This window comes from Hipposideros armiger, unplaced genomic scaffold (genome assembly GCF_001890085.2).
Source record: "Hipposideros armiger isolate ML-2016 unplaced genomic scaffold, ASM189008v1 scaffold_37, whole genome shotgun sequence".
Lineage (NCBI taxonomy): Eukaryota > Metazoa > Chordata > Mammalia > Chiroptera > Hipposideridae > Hipposideros > Hipposideros armiger.
The window spans coordinates 5,106,056-5,131,499 of record NW_017731387.1 but is presented as its reverse complement, the minus strand read 5'-3'; the positions used below and the strand labels follow the sequence as shown (position 1 = coordinate 5,131,499).

At 54.8% G+C, this 25,444-nt stretch overlaps 1 protein-coding gene across 1 annotated transcript in view; it reads right to left on the bottom strand.

Annotated features, from left to right (window-relative positions):
* PPP1R12B (protein phosphatase 1 regulatory subunit 12B) overlaps nt 1–25,444 on the bottom strand; it is a 108,000-nt gene that overhangs the window by 38,818 nt on the left and 43,738 nt on the right. The window contains 5 exon segments of the mRNA XM_019638030.1: nt 12,181–12,222; nt 13,133–13,245; nt 13,323–13,491; nt 15,410–15,613; nt 16,404–16,494. Coding sequence (XP_019493575.1) covers nt 12,181–12,222; nt 13,133–13,245; nt 13,323–13,491; nt 15,410–15,613; nt 16,404–16,494 — 619 coding nt within the window.

Here is a 25,444-nt window from a genome sequence, read left to right as displayed (position 1 = left end):
TAGTCCCCACCACAGGCTTGTCTCCCCACTGCTGGCCCAAAGAGACTTCCTCTTTAGTTGTTAAGAACGACTGTGTTGGGAAAGGGCCAGGAGGGCAGGTTTAAGCTCTCGGCCTCACGTGGAAACGTGCTGGCTCGGGTATTAGATGGCCATCAGCTGTAACCTGTTGGCCATAAGCTACTATTGTTTGGCATATACCTGCGGCAGCTGCGTTAGCAAGCACAGGTGTCGCAGATGATGCAGATGATGCGATCCTACTCCTGTCTCTCAACCAGCCGCCATCATATAATATAATAATATCACATAATATAGTGGCATGAACTCCGTCTGTGGCTCCGCTGTTGTTCCTTTTTGGCTTCACCGAATCCTACATTTATCTGCCGGGAGCTGAGCCCCAGCATGACGGACTGGATCTAACAATTCTGTAAAAAGCACGCGCCCATCATTTCTCAGTTTGGGAATGGGAGGACTCAGTGTCCTCACTCTGCCGTCCTGACCGCAAGTCTGACAGTGGCTTCTACTTTTGAGATAACAGTGGTTCAAGTCTCCTGACCTCACCAGTCTGTACAGAGGGGCAGATATGCCCACAGCTCACACTCACAGCCAGTGCAGGGCCATCCCCATGGTTCACAAGTCGTCTGGACCGAAATGAACAACAGATGTTCTGAAGCGCAGGTGCTTTGAGGAGGCAGGGGCCCCGGACAGCAGCAGGCTATCTCAGCCCTTGTGCACAGATCCCCTGTGGTTCCCACAGTGGCATCAGGCTGGCCAAAGGGAGAGGGTGCGTGCCACGGCGCCAGCAGGGCCTGTGACGTGTCCCCAGCACTGCTGCGGCTGCTGAGGGCCGCAGCACCACAGGAAGATGGTGATCTGGGGCTCAGCTGAGTCACTGTTCAGCTTAGGTCAAGCCAGGCGCCTTTGGGGCCCGGGTTTTTCATGTGTAAAGTAAGGGAGTTGGGCTAGAGGAGCTTCTAAAGTACCTTCCAGAAATAATTTTCCGTGACCTCAACAGTCTGGTACTTTATGAGCGTGCTGAGTCCTCTGTTCTGCAGTTTGCTGAGCAAATAATTTGCAGGTACAGGAGAGAGGCCTGCATAACTGGGGCTCCCCCCGACGCTTCCTCACCACTCTGCAAAGGAGTCTGGCGCCTGGTGGCTGGGGGGCTTCTGTGTGGCCGCAGACACAACCTGAGTTTTTTTTGAAAGATTTTTTTATTGGAGAATTGGGGGAAGGGGAACAGACAAGTTGCTGTCCTTTTGTTCTTCAGTCTAGTTGTGGACGATGTTGCTTCACTGGCCCAAGTTGGCACCATCATTGCGCTCTTCCCGGGCGAGGCAGATCAGTCGCCGGCTTCTGGACGGCCACTCACGGCAGCTGCTGGCCACTCACGCTGGCTGCTGGCTACACACAGTAGCCCATGGCAACCCACTGCAGCAGGGGCTGTAGCCTATGCCATTGCTGGCGACTCACGACAGCCCAGCTCCAGGTTGAGCTGTTGTTCAGCATCTTAGCTGTGGAGGGCAGCGTCACTGGCCCTCATATGTGGGATCCGAACCAGGGCCCTCTGGCGTCCCAAGCCAGCTCTTAACCAACGTGCCACTCGGCTGGCCCCAACCTGAGTTTTAAGTAGAAAAAAGCAAACCAACCTAGACCCCAACAAAAACCCTACACACAAGTCCCAGACCCAACAAACGGAAGGTGAGCCACTCAGAGCACAGACGACAAAACCGGACCTCAGGCTGAGCAGATCAATGCGCAGACGCAAAAGCAAGTGGGTAGCTCCAGGATGGGACCTGACCTAGTCGGCAGTTAGAGACGCAGGTGAAGGAGATGCGGGAAGACAGCGAGGGACGAACGAGTGAAGCTGGGGAGGAGGGGGAGAGGATTAAGAATTGCAAACCCTTAGGGCAAGGAGAATTCAAGGATGACTCCCGAAGCTCAGCTGTGGCTGTGTTCTGTGTGGATTCGCAGGTGGGAAGGATGGACCTGTGCCGCTCACTGAGAGGCACCTGACCAGCGCGTGGCTGCACATGGCATACCACTGGGCAGGGGTGGGTGCCGGTCAGACAGGGACAAGTCCTCGGACAACACTCGCCAGGTTCCCATGAGGCCTCCGAGCAGCCTCTGCCTCATGCAAGCCTTTACCTCTTGAACTTTGTGTTTTACACAAGTAACAGGGGCTTATTAAAGAAAATTCAGAAAATAAACGGAAGTAGCAAAAAGTCAGTCCAATTTACTGTCGCCATAGAAACAAGCACTGTTTGTTCACGCTTTCGCGCCGGCCGGGGTCGCCCCCTCGACACAGCCCTGGCATCCTGCCTGACCGTGGGCCCATTTCACTCCGTAACATTTTATCACCAGCACTAACCCACTTATTACACGCTCCTTGTAGCTCATTTTAAAATTGTGGCCTCTAGCCCCAGTCTGTCCCGAGAAGACACCCTAAGTGGGCAAGAGTCAGGGATGGGCACCCAGAATCTCGCTGCCCAGACCAGTCATTGTCTGTAACCGCTCCAGATCCTGGGCTCGCGGGTTCTTTCCAAATCCCCACTGTTAGGAAAGCTAAGTGCACCAGCTGTTTTTCCACAGTGCCTAACAAACAGCCCTGCAAACAAAGGCACTCAGGATTTACTGCATGAATGAATGAATGAATGAATGTTTCCACAGCTACGTCTTATCCATGATGTACCCTGTAACGAAAGGCTCTGTACATAAAGCTTTTGTTTCTTTTTCATATTTCAGGTTGTTTCCTGGAGATAGAGTTCCATAAATGAAAATTCTGGATCAACTTGGGGTATTTGATAACTTGGCAATTCACGTTCCAAAAAGGAAGTGTTAATCTGCATTCCTACAGTAAAATACGAGAAGGCCCATTTCACTACACTCTCAGCTAAGTAAATTGGGCATTATCTTTTCAAAATCTTTGCCTATCTTGGTTGATGACAAAAAATGCTACTTCAATTCTAACTTCATTTAGAATACTACTGAGTTTACATACTTTCCCTCGTGCTTGTTAACTAGTTATGTTTCGAAATTGCTTTCTGAAAATAATTTTTAACAATCACTATGTAAATCAAACTTACTCCTTGAAGCTGCAGTGATGACACACTGTTAGGAAGCAGATCCTTAGGGAGCCTGCACACAGGGCTGGGCCCCCGTCGGCAGCGTGCTCCTACTCAGCGGTGGAAGCAACCTCATTCCCGCCTTTCCCCCAAATTTATCTGTTACTCACTTCGGTTTCATTTGTGGTGTTTTTCTGGGGTGATGACATAACTCAGGAGGGGAGAGCTGGGAGGAAAGCTGCCCGTTGTCCCCTCCACGTCGGGTGAAAAATACCAAACCTTGCTAAATCTTCATATTTCTTAAATCTCTCCGATTTGATCCACACCCAGGATTAGAAAGCCAGCTCATTATCTTTTGCCCGGACTCGAGCGGGTGAAAAGCCGCTCTCTGGGTGTAGAGAGCACGGGGACAGAGAACGAGAGCCACCAAGGTGGGGTCAGAACGGCTCCACTTCCCCGCACGGGATGCGTCAACCTGCCTGTGTGCTCTGCTGTCCCCGTGGGATCAACGTGCCCGCTCTGGCCTGGGCGGCCCCAAGCAACACAGGGCACAGCCGGGGCCCTGGGGCTTCTGACTACGTCTTTCTTGAGGGTCTCAGCAGTCCTGTGTCTCAGCCCCATCGCCAAGGCAGCGACTCCGACACCCATCTCTCCAGCTCTCTCATCTCCATGACACCAGTTCCTGTGTGTCTCACTTGGGGGCCGGTCCCATCCAAATGTGAGTGCTGTGAGGGGCAGGACACTGTCCCCTTCGCGCACTTTTGCTTCCCTAACACACAATGCTTGACACACGGGGCGGGCGGGGGAACCAACAAATATCTGTTGACTGAAGCCTTGCTGAACGGGCCTGGCTGTCCCGAGGGCCTGGGGAGCTGGGCACTCTGTGGGCGAAGGGTGGATTTCTGGAGGCGAGCGAGGAGCAGGCAGGCTCCCAGCCCTGCAGGGAGGGGCCAGTTACGCCTGCTCTTCGTCTGCCCCACACGGGACCTCAGCCACCCTGAGCACCGTACCTCTAGGAGCAGTGCCTGCGAGGCCTACACAATACAGAGTCCAGACAGTCCCAGGCAGACTCATAAGCTGCCCACATAACACATGCTAGTTTTCTCCCAGAGACCAGAGGTCACCAGTGTCCCTGCAGACTTCTCGGACATGCCGTGCCTTCGTGAGCCTTTATTCTACATAAAGAGCCGGGTTCTGTGTCCTTGGCACAGAATCAGCTGTGCCGACCCCGATCAATTCCCGTACTGATTCGAGTCTTTACTGGGACACGTTACTGTCAGCTTTCACCACTGTTTTCCTTCGAGTGGTCCAAGAGCCAGAATTTCACTTCTCTTTCCAAAAGAGATAGTTTCCCCTCAACTACCATTTCAAGTAAGCCCAGGGTCACAGCTTTGAAGATTTCTGCCACGGCCTCTGAAAATCCCCCAGATTCTTCCTGCAGACTGAAAGTTAGCAAGGCAAAAGGACCAATAAACGCTCATGTAATCTACTCTAAGGAATTCAAATGACAACCAGCAGTTAAGTGAATGACAGCAATTAAAATCTCTGACAGGCACCCTCCCAAGAGTCTGAGAGCCTTAAAGGCAGACACGGTCACGGCCCTTGTCTGCAGAAAGTGGTGATTTATCCCCAGACGGCAATTTTAGCTAACCTCAGAGACGGGCTTGGGAGGTAAGAGCTTGGATAGGATCAGACGGGAAAAGCAGACGGGACATGCTGGGAGGATCGAAGGGACAGAGACAGACAGAGGCCAGGTGAAAAGGGCGGAGCGAGTCCCCCTCATGTCTTCACTCAGGAAGCGTCCCAGCTCGACCCAGCTCACCAACGCTTTTCCAAGAGAACAAGCACATAATCCCCCCAAAATCCAGGGGTTGGGGAAACACTGCATTCGCAGAGAAGTGCCTGGCTCAGAGAAAACTGGCATCTGAAGCCACGTGGGCAGCAGCAACTTCTCCGTCAGTCACCAGACAGGCTGGCAAACTGTGGCCTGGTCCACAGGCCGCATCTGGCCCCCAGCCTGCTTTCGTGAATAAAGTTTTATTGGAACACAGCCACAGCCCCTGACTGACATACTGCTACGGCCACTTCCCACTATGGCAGCAGAGCTGAGCAGCTGCGACAGACTCCGTGGCCCGCACAGCACGAAACAGGCCCCTCAGACCCTTTCCATAGTCTGCTGAGCCTGACCTAGAGCATGATGTGCAAAGATGGAGATGCGGCTGCCCTGCTGCCACCATCCCACCCCGACACATGCTGCTGGGGACAGGCACACCCCCTCCCCCTGCCCTCCCATGGCCTCCAAAGGGCAGTGTGCTGACCCTCCCGGCAGCCAGCAGTGGCTTGCACCAGACACTGCAGAAAGCAGACACTTGGCACTGTCACCACAAACAGCTGTGACTCACCCGTGTGGCAAACACTTCTGAAAGTCCCCCCATGCCTAAGTGAAACACCATAACATGTCTTATTCGGTTATACGATATCCAGACATGGCATTTTCCTCTTAAAAGGCTTCTATCATGCGAAACAATTTCAGAAACAGAGCCAGAGCTATAAGCTCCAAGACCACATTAAGTATTTTAGTTTGAGCTATTAATTTGCCAAGGGTTTTTAAAAGATTCCTCCTTTCTTTTGTAGTCATAACATCAGCATAATTTAAGGTGTAAGCGTTCAGGTTGTAAGACAACAAACACATCTTAAAGCCTAAAAGTCCAGTATTTTTCGAAGCTCACAGTTTGGTAAGGTACACCTTGGGGGGGGGGTGCCTTAAAGGGTCATGTTTGGAAAGTGAAATTATGGTTTTTCTATGAAAGAAATTCAGGTCGCTGAACGGCTGCTGTCTGCTCTTTGAACCTGCCTGGCTGAAAACTGAGACGGTACAGAGGCGGAAACCATCACGCTTCCATTTTCCCAGAACCGCCCTACCTTTCAGGTCCTACCAAATAACACTCGAAGGCAACCTCTGCCAGGGCCTCCGCCCCACAGTCCCACGGGGAAATCCACAGACGGTCCGTTTGCTGCAAAGGGGCTGCGAAGCCCACATGCAGCCTTTCCCCTCAATCACAGGCCAGGACTCTGACATTAGCTAAGCCGACACCATGGTTAGTGCTCTCCAGACACGCCAGCAACAGAAGCAGCAACCTCTGTGACTAAGGCCACCCGGAGACCCCGTGGGAAGGGCCATCACGGGACGGCGGCTTCCACAGAGGAGCTGAGGCAGACGGCTTTGAAGGCCACTTAGAGGCTGTCACAATGGTAAGGAAGGGGTCCCAGGAACACTCGGCTTGAAACCATCCCTTTCTTAACAATGTCATTAGTTGGTCTTGAACATGTTAAAAAAAAAAAAACACCAAAAACCAAACCTTAGGAAAAATACCATCAGGAAGTTCACGAGAATGTTAAACAATAATTCCTTTTGATTGGTGTGACTCTGAAAGATTTTTTCTTGTTCTTTACACCAGAAAGAAGCTCCTGTATAACACACATTTTCAAACTCCCCATCCCAATCTGTGCTATCCTGAAATGAAATTCATAGATATAAAACTTAGCTAAAATCATAAAAAAATCAATAATAAAATAGGAAGAAACACAAGGAAAATAACTTATAATGAGACATGTGTTTCACAGTGGAAACTCTTGGGCCAAAAATACTAGGAGGCACATGAAACAGTCAAGGACTTGGGCCCATCACAGAACCTTCTGGAAGGCAGACGTGGGCCCAGACCTGGAGACGGTGCCGGGCGACGTGCACACAAGCACACTGCCATCAGGGTGAGCGAAACCAGGGGCTGGGTTTCCTCAATTTACACGGTGGGTCAATTTTTAGAACCTCCCTCTGCCAACAAAATGTGAATTTGTACATAAAATCAAGTTTGGTTTTGGACTCAGATAATACAGAGCTGCCCGTCTGTTGACTGTTCAGGGAGATGGTCAAAAGTGCAGCCAGCCGCAGGACAGCTGTGTGCGAGGGGGACACCGCTGCGGACAGCATGTCTGGTCCCGTCCACCAAGTGCCTGGACAACCCCCCACCGCTGTGACCCAGAAGGGACCCCAGGAATTTTTACAGCCTCCCCCAGAGATGGTCCTGCTGTTTTGCACTTTTCTGTTCTTCATGTGCTTTCTATAATAAACTGTGTCACCTTTATAATCACAAGAAAAGTTCCCACAGAGTTTCAAGCTCATCAGTGTCCTTCCAACAAAGGCACGTTAGGTCACAGGTCACAGGTCACCAACAGAACTAACACCTTGAAGGCAGCAGGAGGCAGAAGGAAGAAACCGGAGGACAAGAAAAGGTCCCCGGTTACTGGTACTGTCCTTGGTTTTTGATAAACTCTCCACAACCAGGGATAAGACGTCTGAGCAAAGCCCAAACAGATAAGGTGAAATCAGTTTATTCTATCTTAAAAGAGGTTTCGGACTAAAGCAGAATTCACTGATGTATTGGTCCAAAAATTACAGGGTCTCAAAGGACAGATGTGAGCTTTCATGACTGAGATTTCCTTGGCAACAGCACGACCTAAAATTAATCGAGTCCTTAAAAGGAAGATGCCAAGAGAGACTGAGATGGTCTGTGCAGCTCAGGGAGTGGAAGGCGCGGGCGGGGGGTGGGGGGCATCAGTGAAGCAGGGCACCTGCAGCGTTTCAGAAACGGCAAGAGCAAACGCACAGTGCAGGGGACCCTCCGGGGGGACGTGGGGTCAGCCACTGGAGACCTCAGGACACGGGTGGAAGACGGCCTCCCACACACGCTGCCGGCTGCCACGTCTCTCCATCTCCTTCCTGATGGCCCACTGCCATCGCCTGTGCAAACCGGGATGCCGGAGCTCCCAGGAGCTGCTGGTACCAAATCTATCCCCAAAAGCATGATTGTCCGAGTCCTCAGGCCTCTCAGAACACTCCCACCCTGGGACAAGCTGCCCACCCCTTTCTTATCTGGCTAAAGACGGAGAGACTTTATATTTTATTGTGCGTTCACTCCACTAACTGGAGCAGAGGCTTGCTTAAAGAAAGACTGTTGTATGGAACACCGTGGAACACATTATTTTACGGTGTAAATAACAGCTCACCTCCCGGGTCTCTGGCGCGTCCCGCTGAGGCGCTCTCTCAGGACCGGCTGGTCGGGACATACCTTACCATATTAGGCAATCAGGCCCCAGAGAGCAGGGAGGCAACCGTCCTGGGATTTTACCTAAAAGGACAAGTGCAGAGCCAGCCCAGGGTGGGCAGGGGACAGAAAATCTCGGGCCCCCAGCAGAGGGGCTCTGTGAGATTATGAAATAAGATTTTTAAACACTGCTGGGGGGGCAGGGAGGGGGGGATTCAGTGAACAGCCAGAAGCAAAGTTGTACAAAATTAGAGTAAATAGGAAAAAGCGCTAGTGTTTACTCAAGGGAAGAGTGAATATGTGGGGGGGTATAAAAACCCGTGGAGCCACAGCTGCTGGGTCACCAGCAGAGATGAAACGGGCGATGTGGGTGTGAAATGCAAGCACGTGGACGGGGTCCTGGGCTCGGGGCCCTTTCCTCTCCACGCAGCTCTTTTCTCCCACCTTTAAAACTTGCTTCTCAGGGGCTGGCCGAGTGGCGCGATGGTTAAGAACTGGCTTGGGACGCCAGAGGGCCCCGGTTTGGATCCCACATATGAGGGCCAGTGACACTGCCCTCCACAGCTAAGATGCTGAACAACAGCTCAACCTGGAGCTGGGCTGCCCTGAGTCGCCGGCGACAGTGTAGGCTGCAGCCCCTGCTGCAGTGGGTTGCCATGGGCTACCATGTGTAGCCAGCAGCCAGCGTGAGCGGCCAGTAGCCGCCGCAGTGAGCGGCCGTCCAGAAGCTGGCGACTGATCTACCTCGCCCAGGGAAGAGAACAGTGATGGTGCCAACTTGGGCCAGTGAAGCAACGTCCTCCACAACTAGACTGAAGAACAAAACAACAGCAACTTGTCTGTTCGCCTTCCCCCAATTCCCCAGCGCTGTTCCCATCCCCCAATTCCCCAATAAAAATATTTTTTAAAAAAACCCAAAAAAACAAAAAAAACTTGCTTCTCAGGACCCATCAGGCACGTTTCCAGGACCCTCACTCATGTTGGATGGCCCGGGCCACGTGTCTGATTCATAGAGTGACCCATTGCTTGTGAATCAATCAATACGTAACGTCAAGTCACACGATGCGGAGGTCAGTGAAAGCGCTCGAGGCCTTGGTCTCATCAGGATGCAGGGACTAGGGACCCGACGAGCACTTTGAATGGCCTGCCTCGCCTCTATTACACGCACAAAGTCACTTCATCTGACACGGCTGAGGGAACACTGGACGTCCCCCCCACTTCACATGTGATGGACCCAGACGGAGCACAGGCCGGCGGCGAGCTGAGCCTTGGCCGGGTGTCCAGCTTGTCCTAACGGCAGGTCAGCTAAGACACATGGCACATGTGGAGACCCACCTGAAGGCCATGCATGCAGCAGCCACGGACGGGACATGGCTGTGACCCTGGCAAGCGCTTGGTCTCCTGGCCACAGCTGCTGTCTCTGAAATGGTCTCTTCCAGCTCTGAAACTCTACGTCCTGACGGCCCTCCCAGCCGCGAGCTCACAGAGTTTAGGGCACCACGGCACCAGAGAGCCTGTAACGTGCGACGGAGCTGAGGGAATCAGGCTGAGCCCACATAGGGCTCCTGAGCAGCGTGCGGTTACAGGTGTCTGGCGAGTGCTGGGGCTTCCCAGGCCCGAGAAGGGGTTTGCAGAGGGGCAGCAAACTGCATTTTTGGAACAGCCAGAGGGTGCTGGGGGCCGCCGGGTCCCCCACACCAGGCCAAGCAGACCTCGCAGGGCATATGCCTACACAAGCTGAGAAAAATGGTAAAACAACAAGAAAACCACCTACTGCTCTGTGTGCGTGGGAGGCTGCATTTACACCCCCAGAGCCGAATGCTCGGGCCCCCCGCGGCTCTTCCCTCGCCTCACTTTGAACTTGGATACTTAGGGCTCTGTCCTGGGGCCTCGTCTCTGCCCACACCCACTGGCGCGATCTCACAGTCCACGGCTTCGGCTGCCATCTGTGCATCTGCTGACCTCCGAGTTCCAATGTCCAGGGTGGACCTGCCGCCTGGGCTCCAGACCCCCGCCTCTAACTCCTCATGCCATTCCCACGTGGATGTCAGTCAGACGCGTTGCATCTAACACCCTAAAACCAAACTGAACGCCTGCTCTCCCCACCAAGTCTGCTCCTCCCACAGGTTTCTCCACCTCCGTTAAGAAAACGCCGTCCTCCCAGGCGCCTGAGCAAAGAGCGTTGCTGTCAGTCTGATCCCCGTTTTCCTCACCGGCTGCCTGATCCTGCAGCAAACCTGCTGCTTCCAACTTCACATCCACAGTGACCGTGAGGCCCTCCCAGCGCTGTGCTGCCCGCTCACCCTGGCCCCAGCCACCACTGGTCTCCTTGGACCATCGCCACAGCCTCCTAACTGATGCTCGTTTCCACCCAGTCCCTTTAGAGGACGCTGCCGAAGGCGCAGGGGCTGCCCTCTGAAACGGAAGTGGCCTCCGACACTCTTGGCTTGGACTTCGCGATGGTTCCCACCCATTCAGATCGCAGCCCCTCGGGGTCACGGTGCTCTCTCTGCTGACACTTGGGTGTCCTCGCCTGTCCTCAGCACATGACACGCTCCTGCCTGAGTCTCTGCAGGGGCTGTTCCCCGGCCTACAGGCACCCACCCCGCAGGTCCACCTGTCTGCCGCCGTCCCTCCGTCCCAGGCTCAGGGTGCTTCCCCAGAAGGGCCTGTCCCGACCACCGTCTTCTATGTCGACCCCATCTCACCCTGCTGCTGCTGACGGCCCAGCCGCTGAACCCTGACACCAGGGCAGGCTTTGACCTTGTCCTTCAAGAGACGTCCCTCCACCCCAGCAGCTGTGAGCCCAGACTCCAGGCCTGCTTGCCCACGGCCCGGCAGCACGGGCGCCCCTGGCAGGGCTGTCACATCCTTGAACACTGAACTTCTTTGGGCCTCAGTTTCCTTAACTGTAAAACGAGGTCCCTAAGCCCAGTCATCTCCAAACCCCCAAAGCTGGGGGGCAAGTAACTCCACTACTGTGGACGGGTCTTCACAGCCCCTTCAAGGCAAGAGCAACCTGCCTTCTGGCCTCCTGAGCCCCACTGCACCTGTTCTCCAACACGGCTGCTGACCACTTGTGCCCTCTAGTGATGCGTCCAGTTACACAGCAGAAGCAAGAATGCAGCTGACAAAACGCATCGTCAGCAAGGGGCCGTGGCCAAGCACACGGGCAGGGCTGGGAGGCCCGGTGGCCGGCCGTGGGCAGCGTGCTGGGCCTTCTGGAGCAAGCCCTGTGCTGCCGTTACCGGCAGAGAAAACCAACACGCTCCCCAGTGCAAAGCGTTTTCAGGTACGACGGGAACAACCTCCTCACTCAGCCAGCCAGGGACATGCTGAGACCTCCACACTTACATGCAGCTAAGCAGGTGGCTTTACGCACATCTGTCAAGGAGGGGCTGACACACTCAGCTCCACGCTCATCGCCAGTCTCACTGGCTCATGGATTTGCCAGCGGGGACAGGAGCTGACAACACTACGCACTACGTGGGAATTAAGCAAAGTCCCAGCCCTCGAAGCATCACGCGTTGGTGTCACCACCACAGACATTCATGGCTGGTCTTCCCTCTATCACATAATCGATAGCAAACGTCAGGGCCATTCCTGGCCTTATATCTTATCTGCAGAAAAGTGCTGCTGACACTTCCCTAGCTAGGTACACAAAGAGAAGAAATGAATTTCAGCGCTTTCCACAGAGAAACGGCGTCACCCTTCCCTTTCTTCCCCAGACTTCAAAGTCCTTTATACAACCCAGCGGCACCCTCACGAGAGGGGAAAGGCAGGCAGACCCCGCAGCTGTGCTGGAGACCGCAGGGGCGCGGGGCGACGGAGGGCCTTGTCCAGGCCGTGCTCACAGCGCAGGACAGACAGCACCACAGCTGCCACCTGCCGCACCACGCACAGCACGTCTGTCCCCAGCCTGCCCGCCGCCCAAGCCTGCTCTTTCTTCCACTGAAATCATGGGCACACGAGCAAGCCAAGCCAAGAGGGACGCGCCTCGCGGGCCTGTCACTTACCCACGCTTCTCTCACCTCTTCAGATCCATCCGTTTCATCTTCCTACAAAGAAACGAAACCAGAGGGCACGGTCAGACGTCCTTCACAGCCATGGGGCCAGCCGGCCCCTTATGCACCCTGCACATGTGTCACTGTCACACAGGCCGCGGGCTGACGGATAAGGGACGCCACTGCTGCAGCAGCTGCACAAGCAGATAGCTCGGACACCACCTGCCGTCACACAGCGCCAGCCGAGCCGCAGCTGCGGGAGAGGCACCTTTAGGACCGACACACTTTACTTCATCTCCATTGGCAGTCTGTTTGGTCCTCAACAGTGAAATACTTGTATCGTGAGCGCAGTCTCTAAAAGGTGACAATTACTGACATTTCTTGTCTAATTTTCAAAGGAGTCGCTGGAAGCAGGGGCCTTGTGGTTACCAGCCACTTGGTTTCTAAACGCAGGGACGGAGCCGGGAGCCGGGCAGGCTGAGCACGCGGTAAGGTGCTGACGTGCGTTTGCAGCTAGTGAGTGCTTGACTTCAAAGCGGGGACGTCCGTTATACGTGATTCCTCCCTTTTTCACCCCAAAAGAGTGAAACTGAGTCAGAGGAACTTGGTTACTCCCCGTGGCACCCCTAAAACATTAGGATCCCTGCTTACGGGGGCCCAAGGCTGCGGGACTTTCTGGGAACGAGGGGGGACTGCTGAGCCCTGTTTGCTGCTGTGGCTGGATGTCAGTTTCCCACTCCTCACCAGTCACATCCTGAGCTCTACTAAGTGCCTGGCACGCTCCAGGCCCTGGGCGCCCGGCAGGAGCGCCCGGACGGGTCCCACACCAGCAGTCCTTCTCCTTCTCTGCCCCATCAGTGTCCCTGACACCGGCAGCTTGTGCCACGTGTGGGAGTCCCCGTGAGCTCCACACAAACGATGGCAGCCCAGGCCCGAGGCCGACCCGGCACAGACCGCCACTCACGTCCTTCGTCCAGAAGTTGATGCCGGTGCCTCTGCGGTGTTCCCTGGCCCGCCTCCGCTCACGGATCGACAGCCTGTCGGAGGACGGCTCACCCACGTCGGCTTCTTCACCCTCTGACGGAGAAGAAGCAGCATGAACACTGAGATCGGTGCATGGGGCGGGGGGCCTGGGCTTCCGGGACTCTACACACCGTTTTTGTCCATTTCCTTCGTCTCTGAGCTCTCAGAATCGGGGGCTGGTGATCTGCTCGGCTGCAGCAGGTGGGAGCTGGCAGAGACAGAGGGGCTCGGAGCGGAAGGGGACACTGGGGTCGTGGGTTTGTCTGGCTGAGCTGGACACCTCAGGCGACGATGCAGAGGCTGGAAGGAAGGCACAGGTGAGGTGGGCGCGGTCACGTCCAGCAGAGGACAGCACTGCGGAATTACTGAAACGGGCCTTTTCTACACCAAGAGGCTTATTAGCAGTGGGTGCTCAGTACTGAGCTGCACTAAAGTCAGTCAGTCAGTCAGTCAGACAGTCAGTGGGTTGGTCACTCGGTCGGTCAGCCGGTCAGCCAGCATCAGTTAGTTAGTCAGTCAGTCAGTCAGTCAGTGGGTTGGTCAGTCGGTCGGTCAGCCGGTCAGCCAGCCAGCCAGCATCAGTTAGTCAGTCAGTCAGTCAGTCAGTCAGTGGGTTGGTCAGTCGGTCGGTCAGCCAGCCAGCCGGCCAGAAGGGAAGCAGCTTCTGAGCCTGTATTCTGATGATACCAGGAAAATTATCCCTGACCTCGGTGATAAAAATCCCTTTGGTTTTGGAATGAAAACAGGCAAGACGATGACTTTTTCAAATGGAGAGTTGAAAGGCAGGGCCCACGCAGGGAACAGGGAGCTCAGGGACACGAAGGCCGGAACGCAGACTTAGCTGAGAACACAGACCAAATCGGAGCACCCTACCCATCTCTGAACTCTCCAACTCGCCACACGGGCTGATCGGAACTCTGGGGACTCCCATGTCCCCGCTGAAAGCTTTTCATTCCCCCCTGAGCAAGGACGGAGAGAACCTGACACTAAGTCTTAACTTGGTTTACTGAAGAGGCAGAGACAGAAGTTCTTACTGCCTGCAGAGACTGCATTTTGTTTACAAGTGACAAGGGCAGGAGCACTACAACAGTCAGCTTTGGCATCAGACAGAGCCCGGTCCAGGTTCGAGCCTCAGCACTTGCTCGCTGGGTGACCCTGACCGGCACTTAACTTGGCCGGGCCTCCGCATCCCCATATGTAAAGCAGGGCGAGTCTTCCTCAGAGGTTGTGAGGCCTCAACGGGACAACGCGTGCTGGGTGCTCAGTGCAGCACCTCCGACAAGCACCCAGTGAGCTGGTAATAAGCACCAGTTCAGTTTCTACGGCCTGGCCGGAGTCAGATCAGCAAGGTCTCTCTCTGCTGGGACCATGGTGACCATAAAATGGGTCATCCCAGCTGGGAGGCTTCGGCGAGTGGGGAGGAGAGATGCCAGTGTCAACACAGCCGTCGGAGGGGAAGCAGGAATTATGTCCACCTGACATGTAACCTACAGCTCCAGCTGCCAGCTGCACATAAGTCACATGTCCATCCCAACAGTGGCATCTGTGTGTAGCACGGGATGAAGGGTGCTCTGCAAGCTCCTAGGTTTGCAGAAGTTTGGAGAGCATGCTAATGGTCAAGAGGACGTGCCTACACGGCTGCTTGGCCGCCTGAAGCGCTGGGCAGGCTGCTTGACCTCTGCGGCTCACGTCCCTCTGACATTTGTAAAGCAGAAGCGGTGACAGCCGCCTCGGAGAGCAGTTCTGAGGGTTAACACACATGCGATGGTTAAGGGGATGCCTGGAGTAGACACTCAGCAAATGCTTCTATGTCTGTGTTTCATTATTATATGCTACAACCTCTTTTTAGACTAGAAAGACATTTATCCTCTAGTTAAGGAGTAAATTTACCTAAGTGATATTTAGTTAAGCTTATTGTGGCAACCATTTCACATACATACTGTACACTCATCAAATCCCCGCGTGCACCTAAACCAAACACAGTGTGATGTCAACTGTATCTCAGCAAAACTGGAAAAAGAAAGCCTCAGTCAACTCTCAGGACAAAAGGAGCACTCAATGGCCGACGGCCCCTGAATCCCTTTAGCCTCACAGGTCTGCCGACTCAAGACAGACGTGAAGTTTCCCGTGAGCCGTGCGCTAGGAAGCAGGACCGCCGCGTCACAGGAGGCCGCCGCTGGCCCTGCTCTGCACAGCACGTGCCACCCTGGGCGCTCACCTCCTCATCCAGACTCTGGCCCCAGGGCTGGCGGGCCTCGCCGGCCTCCTTGGCGGGCACGGCGGGGGACTCCTGCTTCTCGGCACGCCCCTCAAGCCCTCCGGGGCCCACAGGCCTCTGGCCCGGCTGCTCCTGAGCTTGTCGTTCGGCGCGCGACCGGCTGAAGGTCCTCTCCACTTCCTGCAGGTCTGTTAGGGTCACACCCTGGGAAGATATCACAAGTCAGAGACGGTCCACTCTGACCGTGGCAGAAGCAGGGACGTTCCCTAAAAGATCTAACAGCATCACATTCCTAATGAAGCTCTTAACATGGGGCCGTTTCAAGCTAAAATAAACACGAGTGTGCGAAGAAACCAGGCCGGGTCTATGTCCACTCCCAACACAACGCTGTGGCTTCCCCAGTCTGAGGCCCAGAGGACCGGCCACCACGCACGCCTGCTCACCTGCCACTGACCTCGCTGCCCTGCCTGCCTCCCCGGTGCTCACCTGTCCAGGTCCGGCCTGCTGTAGCTCAGGGCTGTCAGCACTCCACTCCCTGTCCTAATGCCCGGCACTGCCCACTGTGAAGAGAGCCAACTATCCACCCGTCACCAGCTCACGGCTGCCTCCATGTGGCCACTGTGACCGAGGCTGCTGTAAACATCTGTCACGAGCTTCTGTGTGACGTGCGTGTTCCTTTCTTGAGTGTGCCCCTAAGGTTAGGACTGCTGGACATTTTGGGGAGCTGCCAAGCCGTCCCCTCTAGGGACTCTTGAGCATGAAAGGAGTGACCGGTACAGGGAAGGAAGTGGGTAAACGTTCCCTGAGCCTGGAGGACGAAGTGGGAATGGCGGGAGGTCTGTGACCTCATTTGATGGTGTGCAGGGTACGACACATCACAGAAGGAAGCTTCTCGGTCAGTGGCTGGGAAGAGGCACTCAGTTCACTGCTTTTTAACTCTTCTTCCAACAGACAGGCAGACAGACAAAAGGACACAAAAGGGCCTCACACTCACTTGCGTCGACCTCCGGGTCTGCCGAGCTTGTCTGGAGCGTGCTTTCCGTAAAGACTCGGCCTCCTCATCCCGGACAGGAGTCAGATACGACCTGCCGAGAAGCAAGTGAGCAGGAGTGAGACCTCTGACGCACGTCCTTGAGGGACGATAAGGTGACTCTTACACCCGAGGAGTGACCGCAGACAGGACCAAAAAACGACAGAAACGCAGTCGGCGAAATTACACCAAAATACAGCTTCGTCGCTGCTCCTGAGGGACCATGTCGCCTGCAACACGGGAGGTTTATTTCCGCTTCCCCCGTCCTTACAATCTGCATTTCTTGCCTTCCTTATGCTCTGGCAGGGACCTCCAGGACAGGCTGACAGGGAGCGGTGACGGCAGGCTTCCCTGTTTGTCCCTGTGCCCACTGCTCAGGGAACACAACCCCTTTCCACTCCCGGTCATTGTCCAAACAGGAGGAGACGCATAGAGATGTACTGGATCCACGCTCAAAGAAAACTCTGTCACCACAGTTGGTAGTGACAGGGAATGCATGGGGACTGTCCCCGATATGCTCAACACTAACGTACGTTAAATGTGACGGGGCGTGGGGGGGAAGAAACGCCCTTAGGTCGGCCTCAGGACAGAGCGAGCGAGCGCAGCGTCAGGAGCAGACCTGTGCGAGCAGAGGGCTGTAGGCGCCGAGGACCAGAACCCCAAGACGGCGTCATTCAGGGAAGAAGGGGCACTGTGGTTTTAACCTTTACTGAACACTCAGCTACTTTTCACAATCAGATGGAAAAAGTAATCTTCCCAGAAGAGCAGCACTCATGTTTAACAGAATTTTGGGATCAGTCTCAGGGGTTCCTGGACTTTTCTGGGGCCCAGGCTAAGAAAGGAAGGGTCCAGAATGGAAAAACTCCGTCAAGGACCTAGATCGAAGCGACCTTCAGAAAAGGCCTGATCTTCCTGCCCGTCACCCCACTTTCCAGGGGGCCCACATTCCTTCAAGTAAGACTCGGTGGCACTCAAGTAAGTCAGGTTTCCTGAGGCGTAGTTTACACAGTGCATCTACCTTGTCAGAAGGCAGGTCCCTGAGTTGTGACAAGCACACAGCCTCATAACCATCACCACAACCAGTGCCCCCCCAATTCTCTCATGGCCCTTTGTAGTCAACCTCCCCCAGCCCCAGCCTAAGGAGAATTTTTTCTTAATTACAAAAACAGCCTTAAAACGCACTATTGACGGAACACGCTGACTTTTTCTCTCCCGCTAAAATGGATGCTGTGACTGCCGCCTTGGCCCGCTAACCAGGTTAGCCACTACGGTGCAGATTATGGCTGGAGCTGCGTAAGGTCTGATGAAATAACAGCCTTACATTCCGCCTATGCTGGCCACCGCCCTGCAAGTCCTTCGTCATCACATCACAGCGTTTAGCGCTGAGCCTCGCCGTGTCAGGTGGGTCGGGTGAGGTTCAGAGCCTGAGTTGTCCAGTCTGCCCCCAACCTGGCCCGATTTACTGCTCATTTGTTTACGTCCCACTCAGGAGGCCGGGTTGAGAGAGGGCAGCACAGATGCAGGGGGAGGCTGGGACCCAGGGCTCCTAAGAATGAAAGGCAGTACTTGGGGATGGGTGTCACTCGTGGTGAGAAGTGAAGAAGGCTTCCAGTTTGATTATCAAGTTCCTCAACTGGGTGACACTTAAGCAGCACCAATGATGAAGATTTAAAAAAATACACAAGAACAAACAGACCTCGCCTTCTTGCCTATTCAAGGTCAGGGAAGGGAGTGGGTTGGCCTATTTGTTGGCCTCTTTCGGAAGAGGGCGTGAGAACTCTTAGAGAAATGCACACCTGCAGCGACACTTGAAACAGGCGAAGCAACGGGGAAGGAAAGGTGCCCAGAATGGCTGTAGCAGCAGTGGCACCTGGAGGGAAGGCTTGGCCTGGGTCCCCATGCAGGGCAGAGGTCATGGGGGTGCAAGAGCCCCGAGAAGCAAAGAGGAGGCCTGAGAAACAGAGGGGACAGGAGAGCAGAGGTCAGGGGACAGCACAGCCCTACGGAGGCAGCCGCCAGCACCACCGAGTGCTGCCAAGTTCCAGGTCCAGGGTGATGACTGTGGAGCCTGGCTATCGGGGCCACAGGGCCTTCAGCCAGAGCGTGTCACCGGATGGGCCCGGGGAACACAAGTGCTGTTTCATAGGCTGACAAGTGACGTTTTCAGGAGTGACAGTAAAGGGAGAGTGTGAGGTGGCGACGCTGGAGGGCAGGGGCCCAGAAGGCAGGTCTGTCAGGATGGAGGTGAGCCCAACAAAGCCGGAAAGCCCCTGCGCAGCGGCTTTACTGCCAGAGATACTGCCAGAGAAACGGCCGAGCTGCAGCTCTGCTTCTGTTGTCCTCTCCGGGAAATGCTATAAGCTTCCTTACAAAGGAAGTCAGTTCCTGCAGGATCCTGTTTTATTCATGTGCTGATGAGCAGCAAACCACTCTCGCAGAAGAACTGGGAGTCACACCCTGTCCGCCTTTTCAGGTTGGAAGACTAAGGTTTTCTCAGAGGAAACATGAAAGAGTAGACAGGATACCGGCCACGCTTAGCCAGGGGCCTGAGGAAGAGTGAACAGCCGTTAAACAACAGCCAGAGCCCAAACCATCCAGGCAGTTGCTGTCGGCCAGTTCCGACTTTTTAATACTGTAGTTCCTAAAACACGCGTGTGTGTGCGCGCGCGCACGCACCCGCCCAGGCTCTGGGATCCTCCCCAGGGCACACGAGTCAGAGCCCTGAACACACAGCTCTGACCAGGTCAGTGTCTCCCTCGAAAGCCCCGGCCCCCATTCAGACCTCAGAGCGGAAGAACGTGGTCACCAGAGCTTCATTTTCAGAAGCGGGTCTCCCAGGACAAACACTGACGCTCGAGAAGGTCCATGCCCGGGACACTGCCTGATGGCACGTCCCAGCTCCGTGGCGGTGGGCAGGTCCCACAGGCTGAGCCTTCAGGTCCTGCCATGTATGAGAACGCAGCCGCCGCACAAGGCCGTGAGGACTACGTACACGCAAGGGCCAGACGCACAGCAGCCTGGCCGCTGTGAGACACCGGCCCAGCGCTGCCTGCACAGTCTCACGAGGCCTGTCCCACGTCACCCACCTTCTCTCAAGCCCTAGGACGGCTGCCTGGGCACAGCCTGCACTCAGGACATGAGCTCGCATTTCCTGGGTGTTCACTTGGTGGCCTTGGTTTTAGGGCACAGCCTAGGGCCACCCCTTTCTTACCCCACAGCTCTGAGCACAGGAGGTGGACAAGTCCCCTCTGGCCCTGCCAACTCGCTGGTTCAGGACGAGGGAGCTGGGACTAAAGCCACTCAGAGGCCTGCCTGCCTGGGAAGGCCTACTGTGCGCTCGCCGAGAAGTAAGCTAGGTCTCCTGCCTTGCAACCCAGGGGCCTTGCCCCCTTGGGCCGCTGCCCTCGTGTGAGGAGCACACCAAGGCCCTCTGGGACGGGCAGGCGAGCTCACCTGCAACCTGGAGCACCCAGTGGACGGCTGGCGGGCCTCTGCTGCCACCTGCTGGACACAGGCGGTTACTGCACAGGGCGGGTTTTCACTTGATACTACTCCTTTCAGCAGCTTATCCAGCACCTGCAAGGTGTGAAGCACCCTTGGAAGCTCAAGAGTCACACTGAGACCGTGCTGCAGGAGCGTGTGGAGGGGGTCCTGGCTCAGCCTGGAGCTGGGGGAGGGCTTCTCCCAGTACAAACAGGACTGCGTTCAGCAGAGGTGACGGGCCATTCCATAAAGGCGGCTCAGCACGGCCCCCAAGGGGCACGAATGTAACCACGTTCAGGAGACGCCCAAGGTTCCCACCTGGGCGAGGAGTGACGCGGTCGCAGAAGACACAAAACAGAGCGAGAAGGAGTCTGGGAGAGCAAGTTCAGAGGCCTCACACCGTCTCTGTGGGACTGCAAGGGCTGCCCGGCGGCAGGATTTGCAATTTTATCTACAAACTTGTCCTCTGCGCATCCCAGAGCAGTGAGGAAACACCCCATCCACGTGCCTGGGAAAAATTTCCTCCATGAAGATTCGATCGGTAAGCCGACAGCTTGCACGCAGACCTCGCAGAGTCCCTGCACTCATAATTTCCGGTTGGAAGGCCAACCCAAGGAGCAGTCGGCCTCTTCACCTACCTAAACCAGCTCTGTCGCTGCCCTAAATATCCTACTTTTTTTTGTTTTATTTACTTAAGATAGATAATACGTAAAAGAAGAGACATAAAGAATAGACGACCATCCAACTTAAGAGCGACATGACCGATACCTGCTCCTGCTAAAAGGAAAGCACGTGCCTGGTCTCGAAATTCTTAGCTGTCCTCTGCCCCCAGCCGCTCGGTGGGGTCCCTGAGTCAGTGCCCATGTTTGGATTCATCAGGAATGTGCAGAAACTCCAGAGAAGTTCCACACGGGTCACTCTGAATGCCGGAGCTTATTTTTGCTATCTGCCTTCTCCCCTCCCTGTCCAGGTCCCGCTCCCCCAAACAATATGAGCAACCAACACGTCCCGCTCTGCCCCTCACACATCAGTGCGGTCAAGCAGACGGTTCACCTGCTGGGGCGGCCGCTCCGCTCCGTGCCTGGTACTCGCTGGGGCCTCAGCTCAGCACGCCATTCGGCCCCAAGCGCAGAAGCTGCTTTGATCCCCAGGGCACAAAGACCAACTTCCTAGGCCTCTGATTTCCACAGAACCAGGAACAGCAAGGAATCACCGCCAGGTCAAAGCATTCCAGGTGGAGCGGGTCACGCCTCCTGAGACCACCTTGCAATATACCTGGCAGCAGCTTTCCCAGAAGCCCAGTTTTCAGCCACCAGGTGGCCGCCCCTTTGGTTGCCCTTCACCAGTAAACGCTCGCTTTCCGGGACTGTTACAAGCGGCCGTCTTCTAACACAGGAAAGTCGACTGGCAGGGGGTGCCGGCTGAGGGCACCGAGTGCTGGCCTGTCCCACGAGTGCTGGCCTGTCCCACGTGTCACAGATGCTCACAGCTCTGAGAAAAGAACTGCCTTATCAAAAGGAGATTAACTAAAAATGCGCTGACAAGGACCCTGAGGAGCAGGTGTTAGGTGACTTCTGGCTCCACTGGGAGGAGGCTGGGGCACTGGGGCAGGACCGCGGCTGCGGTAACTGGGGGGCTCTCGGCTTCCCTCTGGAATGCATGTATCCTGGGGGAGGTGACACATTTACCCCCCACTCCTGAAGTATTAAGTGTTGTGCTGAGCAACTGTGTGACAAATGCCACTGTCTCTGGAAAATGAAGTGAGTTTGTGTCTCAATCGCCATGTTTAGCAACAGAAACACAGGAAAAAGATAATCGACCTTAATTCATGACCTTACATCTTACTGCAGTAACGGAGGCGTCATCAGGTCTTTGGCCCAGAACTGTGCAGTGCGCTGAATGGCACCAGAGCTATTTTTACACAGCCTTATTGAGATATAATTCACATACCGTTTAAGAGTACCACTCACTGGTTTCTAGTATACTCACAGAGTTATGTAACTGTCACTAAATCAATTTTAAAACATTTTCATCACCCCCAAAAGCATGCCCCCAGGCGTCAGCATCACCGCCCACGTCCTGTGTCTAAACGCATCACTCTCACCAGGTGGCCGTAAGCTCACTGCACGGGACCTGACCCGTCACCGCCTCCCCACTCGGAGAGGAAAGGCAGTGCCCGGCACACAGTCTCTTACCACCTTTTATCACTTCTCAGTAGTTACTGAAAGGGATCCTTTAGGCTTTATTTAGACATATTTTGTTCCAGCAATGCACACAATTCAGTGGAAGTAACAAAATGAACCCTACAACCAAATTCACGCAATGTGTAGCAATAACAAGACATCTTGAGTTCAGGTATGAAAATGTGAAAAGTGTCCACCCTACAATCAACAATACCGAGATTGCCTGGTATGAGCAGACTGGCTACCAGACAACAGGAGCTGACCTCACGGATGTCGGCAGAAAAGGAATCATACGAACAACCCGCACAAACCAATCAGCCAGGGTAACTATCATCTAAGCAGCCAGAAGCCCCCGGAACCGCAGCAGCAGAAACTGTGCCCACGGCTCTCCACTCCACGGCCTCCCCGTCTGATAGTCACAGTAGGGAGACAGGCAGAGGCCTCTTCATGTTACCAGGCAAACCTCGGCTAGCGCAGCTGCACTGCAGTCTTTCTGACAGGGACAGAAAACGCTCATTTTACAACAAAACGGAGGGAGGCCGGAGCAGCCTGGGGGCCTGTTTTCTAGAGTCCTTCATGCGTGGCCACTGCCTGTCTTTAGCCTGGAGGCAGAGAGATGAGTAAAATGACTTTTAAAAACCATGACTCAGACTTTAATTACTTCGTTTAAATTTCTAACAACCCAAGGATGTGGCCAAGTTAATTAGCAGGAACGGAGACCCCCCTGGGCACCAAGGTCACCAAGCCCATCCTGACCATTGACCGTATCCTGACCTATTTGGGGAAAGAAAAGAATTTAGCTTCTTGCAGAGAAAAACGGTTTTAGCCATTTCTATGAAGAAAAGAAAGGGCACCCATAAAATGGAATGTAAAATTCAGGGCTGGGGGTGGGGAGCGGGAAAAGCTGGAGGCGGCGCAGGGCCAGAGACCAGAGCCCCACACTATCAGGCTCTAATATTAGCCGAGGGCACTGTTTACACGTGTTGCTAAGGAAAACCAGGAGCTTTGGAAAAAGAGCCCAATCAGGACACTGTGTGACAGCTGCCGCGTGGCCCTGGCAACCCTGCAGAGCTCCGTGCCAACTGCCTGCCACTTGCATCCCTCCCCCTGCCTGCCCCTTCACAAACCGATGGCCCCGCTGGTCTCTGGAGCCCCCAGGAGCCCCTGGGCTGGGCTAGGCTGGATGGCAGGGTTCGCCTGCCTGGGGGTGGGGACTGCACGCTGGGCTGCAGATTCAGACCATGGGCCGCGCACCTTTACTCTTAAATCCAAAGGAGAAATGGCTGGTGAGCTCAGTGAAGAAAAAGAGGGGGCATGGAGGATAGTCCCCAAGGTGCCTGACTCAAGGTGTGACACTGGGCCAGTCAGTCATCCCCGCTCGTAGGGCCTCCGTGCTCCTACCTGCAACCCAGGGAAGCTTAACTTCTATTCGGGTCCATCAAGCAAACAGAAAATTTACATACTTGAGCTTTTCAGGAGGAAAAAAAAAAAAAAAAAGGAACTTTGTAAACCCAAGACCATGCCCTCTTAAGAGTAAGAACTGTTTCCGGAGCCCCACCCTGAGCTCACGTGGCAAAGTCATAAATCACCCAGAAGCCTGCAAACCTCGAATCTCAACTGTTGTTTCCTCCTCAGCGATGGTGGCATCTTCACAGACGTACAGCACAAGACTGTGGCCCCGGAGTTCATTTTTTTTTAGTTTTCCTGTCCTCCCCCCATGATAATGGTAATACTTTATTATGCTGGAACTTTGGAAAATGCAGAAAAAAAAATATCAACCATAACCCCCACCCTGGAAAAATTTCATGTTGACATTCTCATGTCATCAGCTGGTATCACAACGGATGCTTTTGTTTCTAGCTCTGACCGTTTCACAGCACATCTGTGGCCAAGAGGAAGAACTGTCACCACAGGGTGGCCGGCTCAGGCTGGTCACTGGCCAGCAGGTAAGTGTGCACCCACCTAGCGCCTCTTAGAACAAAACACTCGAAAAAGGGCGGCCGCCCCTTCCAGCCATGCTTGGAGCCTGCTTTGGAGGCGACTGGTGCTGGTGGTGGTGGTGTCCTACTGGGCCGTTTTGAAGCCCCAAATGGACCTGTGAGCGTGGGCTCAGGCCTCCATCCGGGCTCCCAGCAGGCATCAGCACGCAGCCACAGGGGCAGATTAGGGAAAAAGCTGGAGCTCCCAGGGAAGAATTAGCACCCAGCATGCTCTTTCAGAGGGAAATTCAGCTGTTTTCAAAACATGTGATTTTTTTCTTTCAGTTTGTTTGTCTAGAGGGAGGAACTAAATGGCTTCAATTCTGTAATGGCTTAAATGACACGTTTTATTTGATGGAGTCATTCCCCAGCTGAAACCTCCGCGGGATTCCACAGCCGGGAGGTCAGGGCCCCTCGCTGCCGGCTCCTGCCTTGATCTCTAGCTGCACGATTTCTAAGCACGCCCAGTGCAATACCAGACTTGGGTGGAAAAAAATTTTTGTGTCCACGGACACAGAAATTTGGAAAATGCTGCAAATTCTAACCATCCAAACACCCCCCCTTTCCAGCCCCAAGAGGCGCGGTCCTGGGCGGCTTCTGAGCGACGTGTTAGCGTCGTTTAACCCACCCTGTCCAGTTCCTTTGGCACAGCATGCTTTCCCCTCATCACACCTGCTCCACACTAGACAGGGCCCTGCCTCTTCCAGCTCAGGCCCCCGGAGCTCGGAGCTCGGCCCTGGAATTCCTCACGCTCCCTGAAGTACCCGCCGCCTATGCCGCCAGGCAGCTCACTGCTCGCCGCCTTTCCAGGGCAGCTCCAGTCACCTTGTGTCCCACTGCTCAGCCTCGTTTGGATGGGGGTGGGGTGCTAGGTAAGGTCTGGTGACGAAATGTTCTAAAGTGGAGCGTGGTGATGGCCGCACGTACCTGTGAATACACGGGAACTGCGCACTGGAGCACTTTGAGTGGGTGAATCAGATGGCACGAGTGGCGTCTTATACAGCTCTTCAGAACTACTCTTCCAGGGCCCACGGGGGTTCTTAGCATGCCGGCTGTAGGACCGCGAGACAACAGCCCCCATTCCTCCAGCCTCCACGACCACTACTGTGCCAGCTGTCCACACTCAGCCTCCCTCAGCTTTGCCACAGGACCGAGCGCCTTCCCCAAGGCTGTTGCCTGGAACGCTCATGCCGTCCGTCCACCCGTGTCCACAGGTCCCACAGATCTGAACTGGAGCACCCCGTCAGGAGCCTGTCCTGTGACCCCCAGGAGAGGGCCTCCTGTACACACGGTCACACCCCCTTCTCAGCGTTGCTTCTTGCCTAGCACACAGTCCCCTGGGCCAAGACCTTGCCTGCGT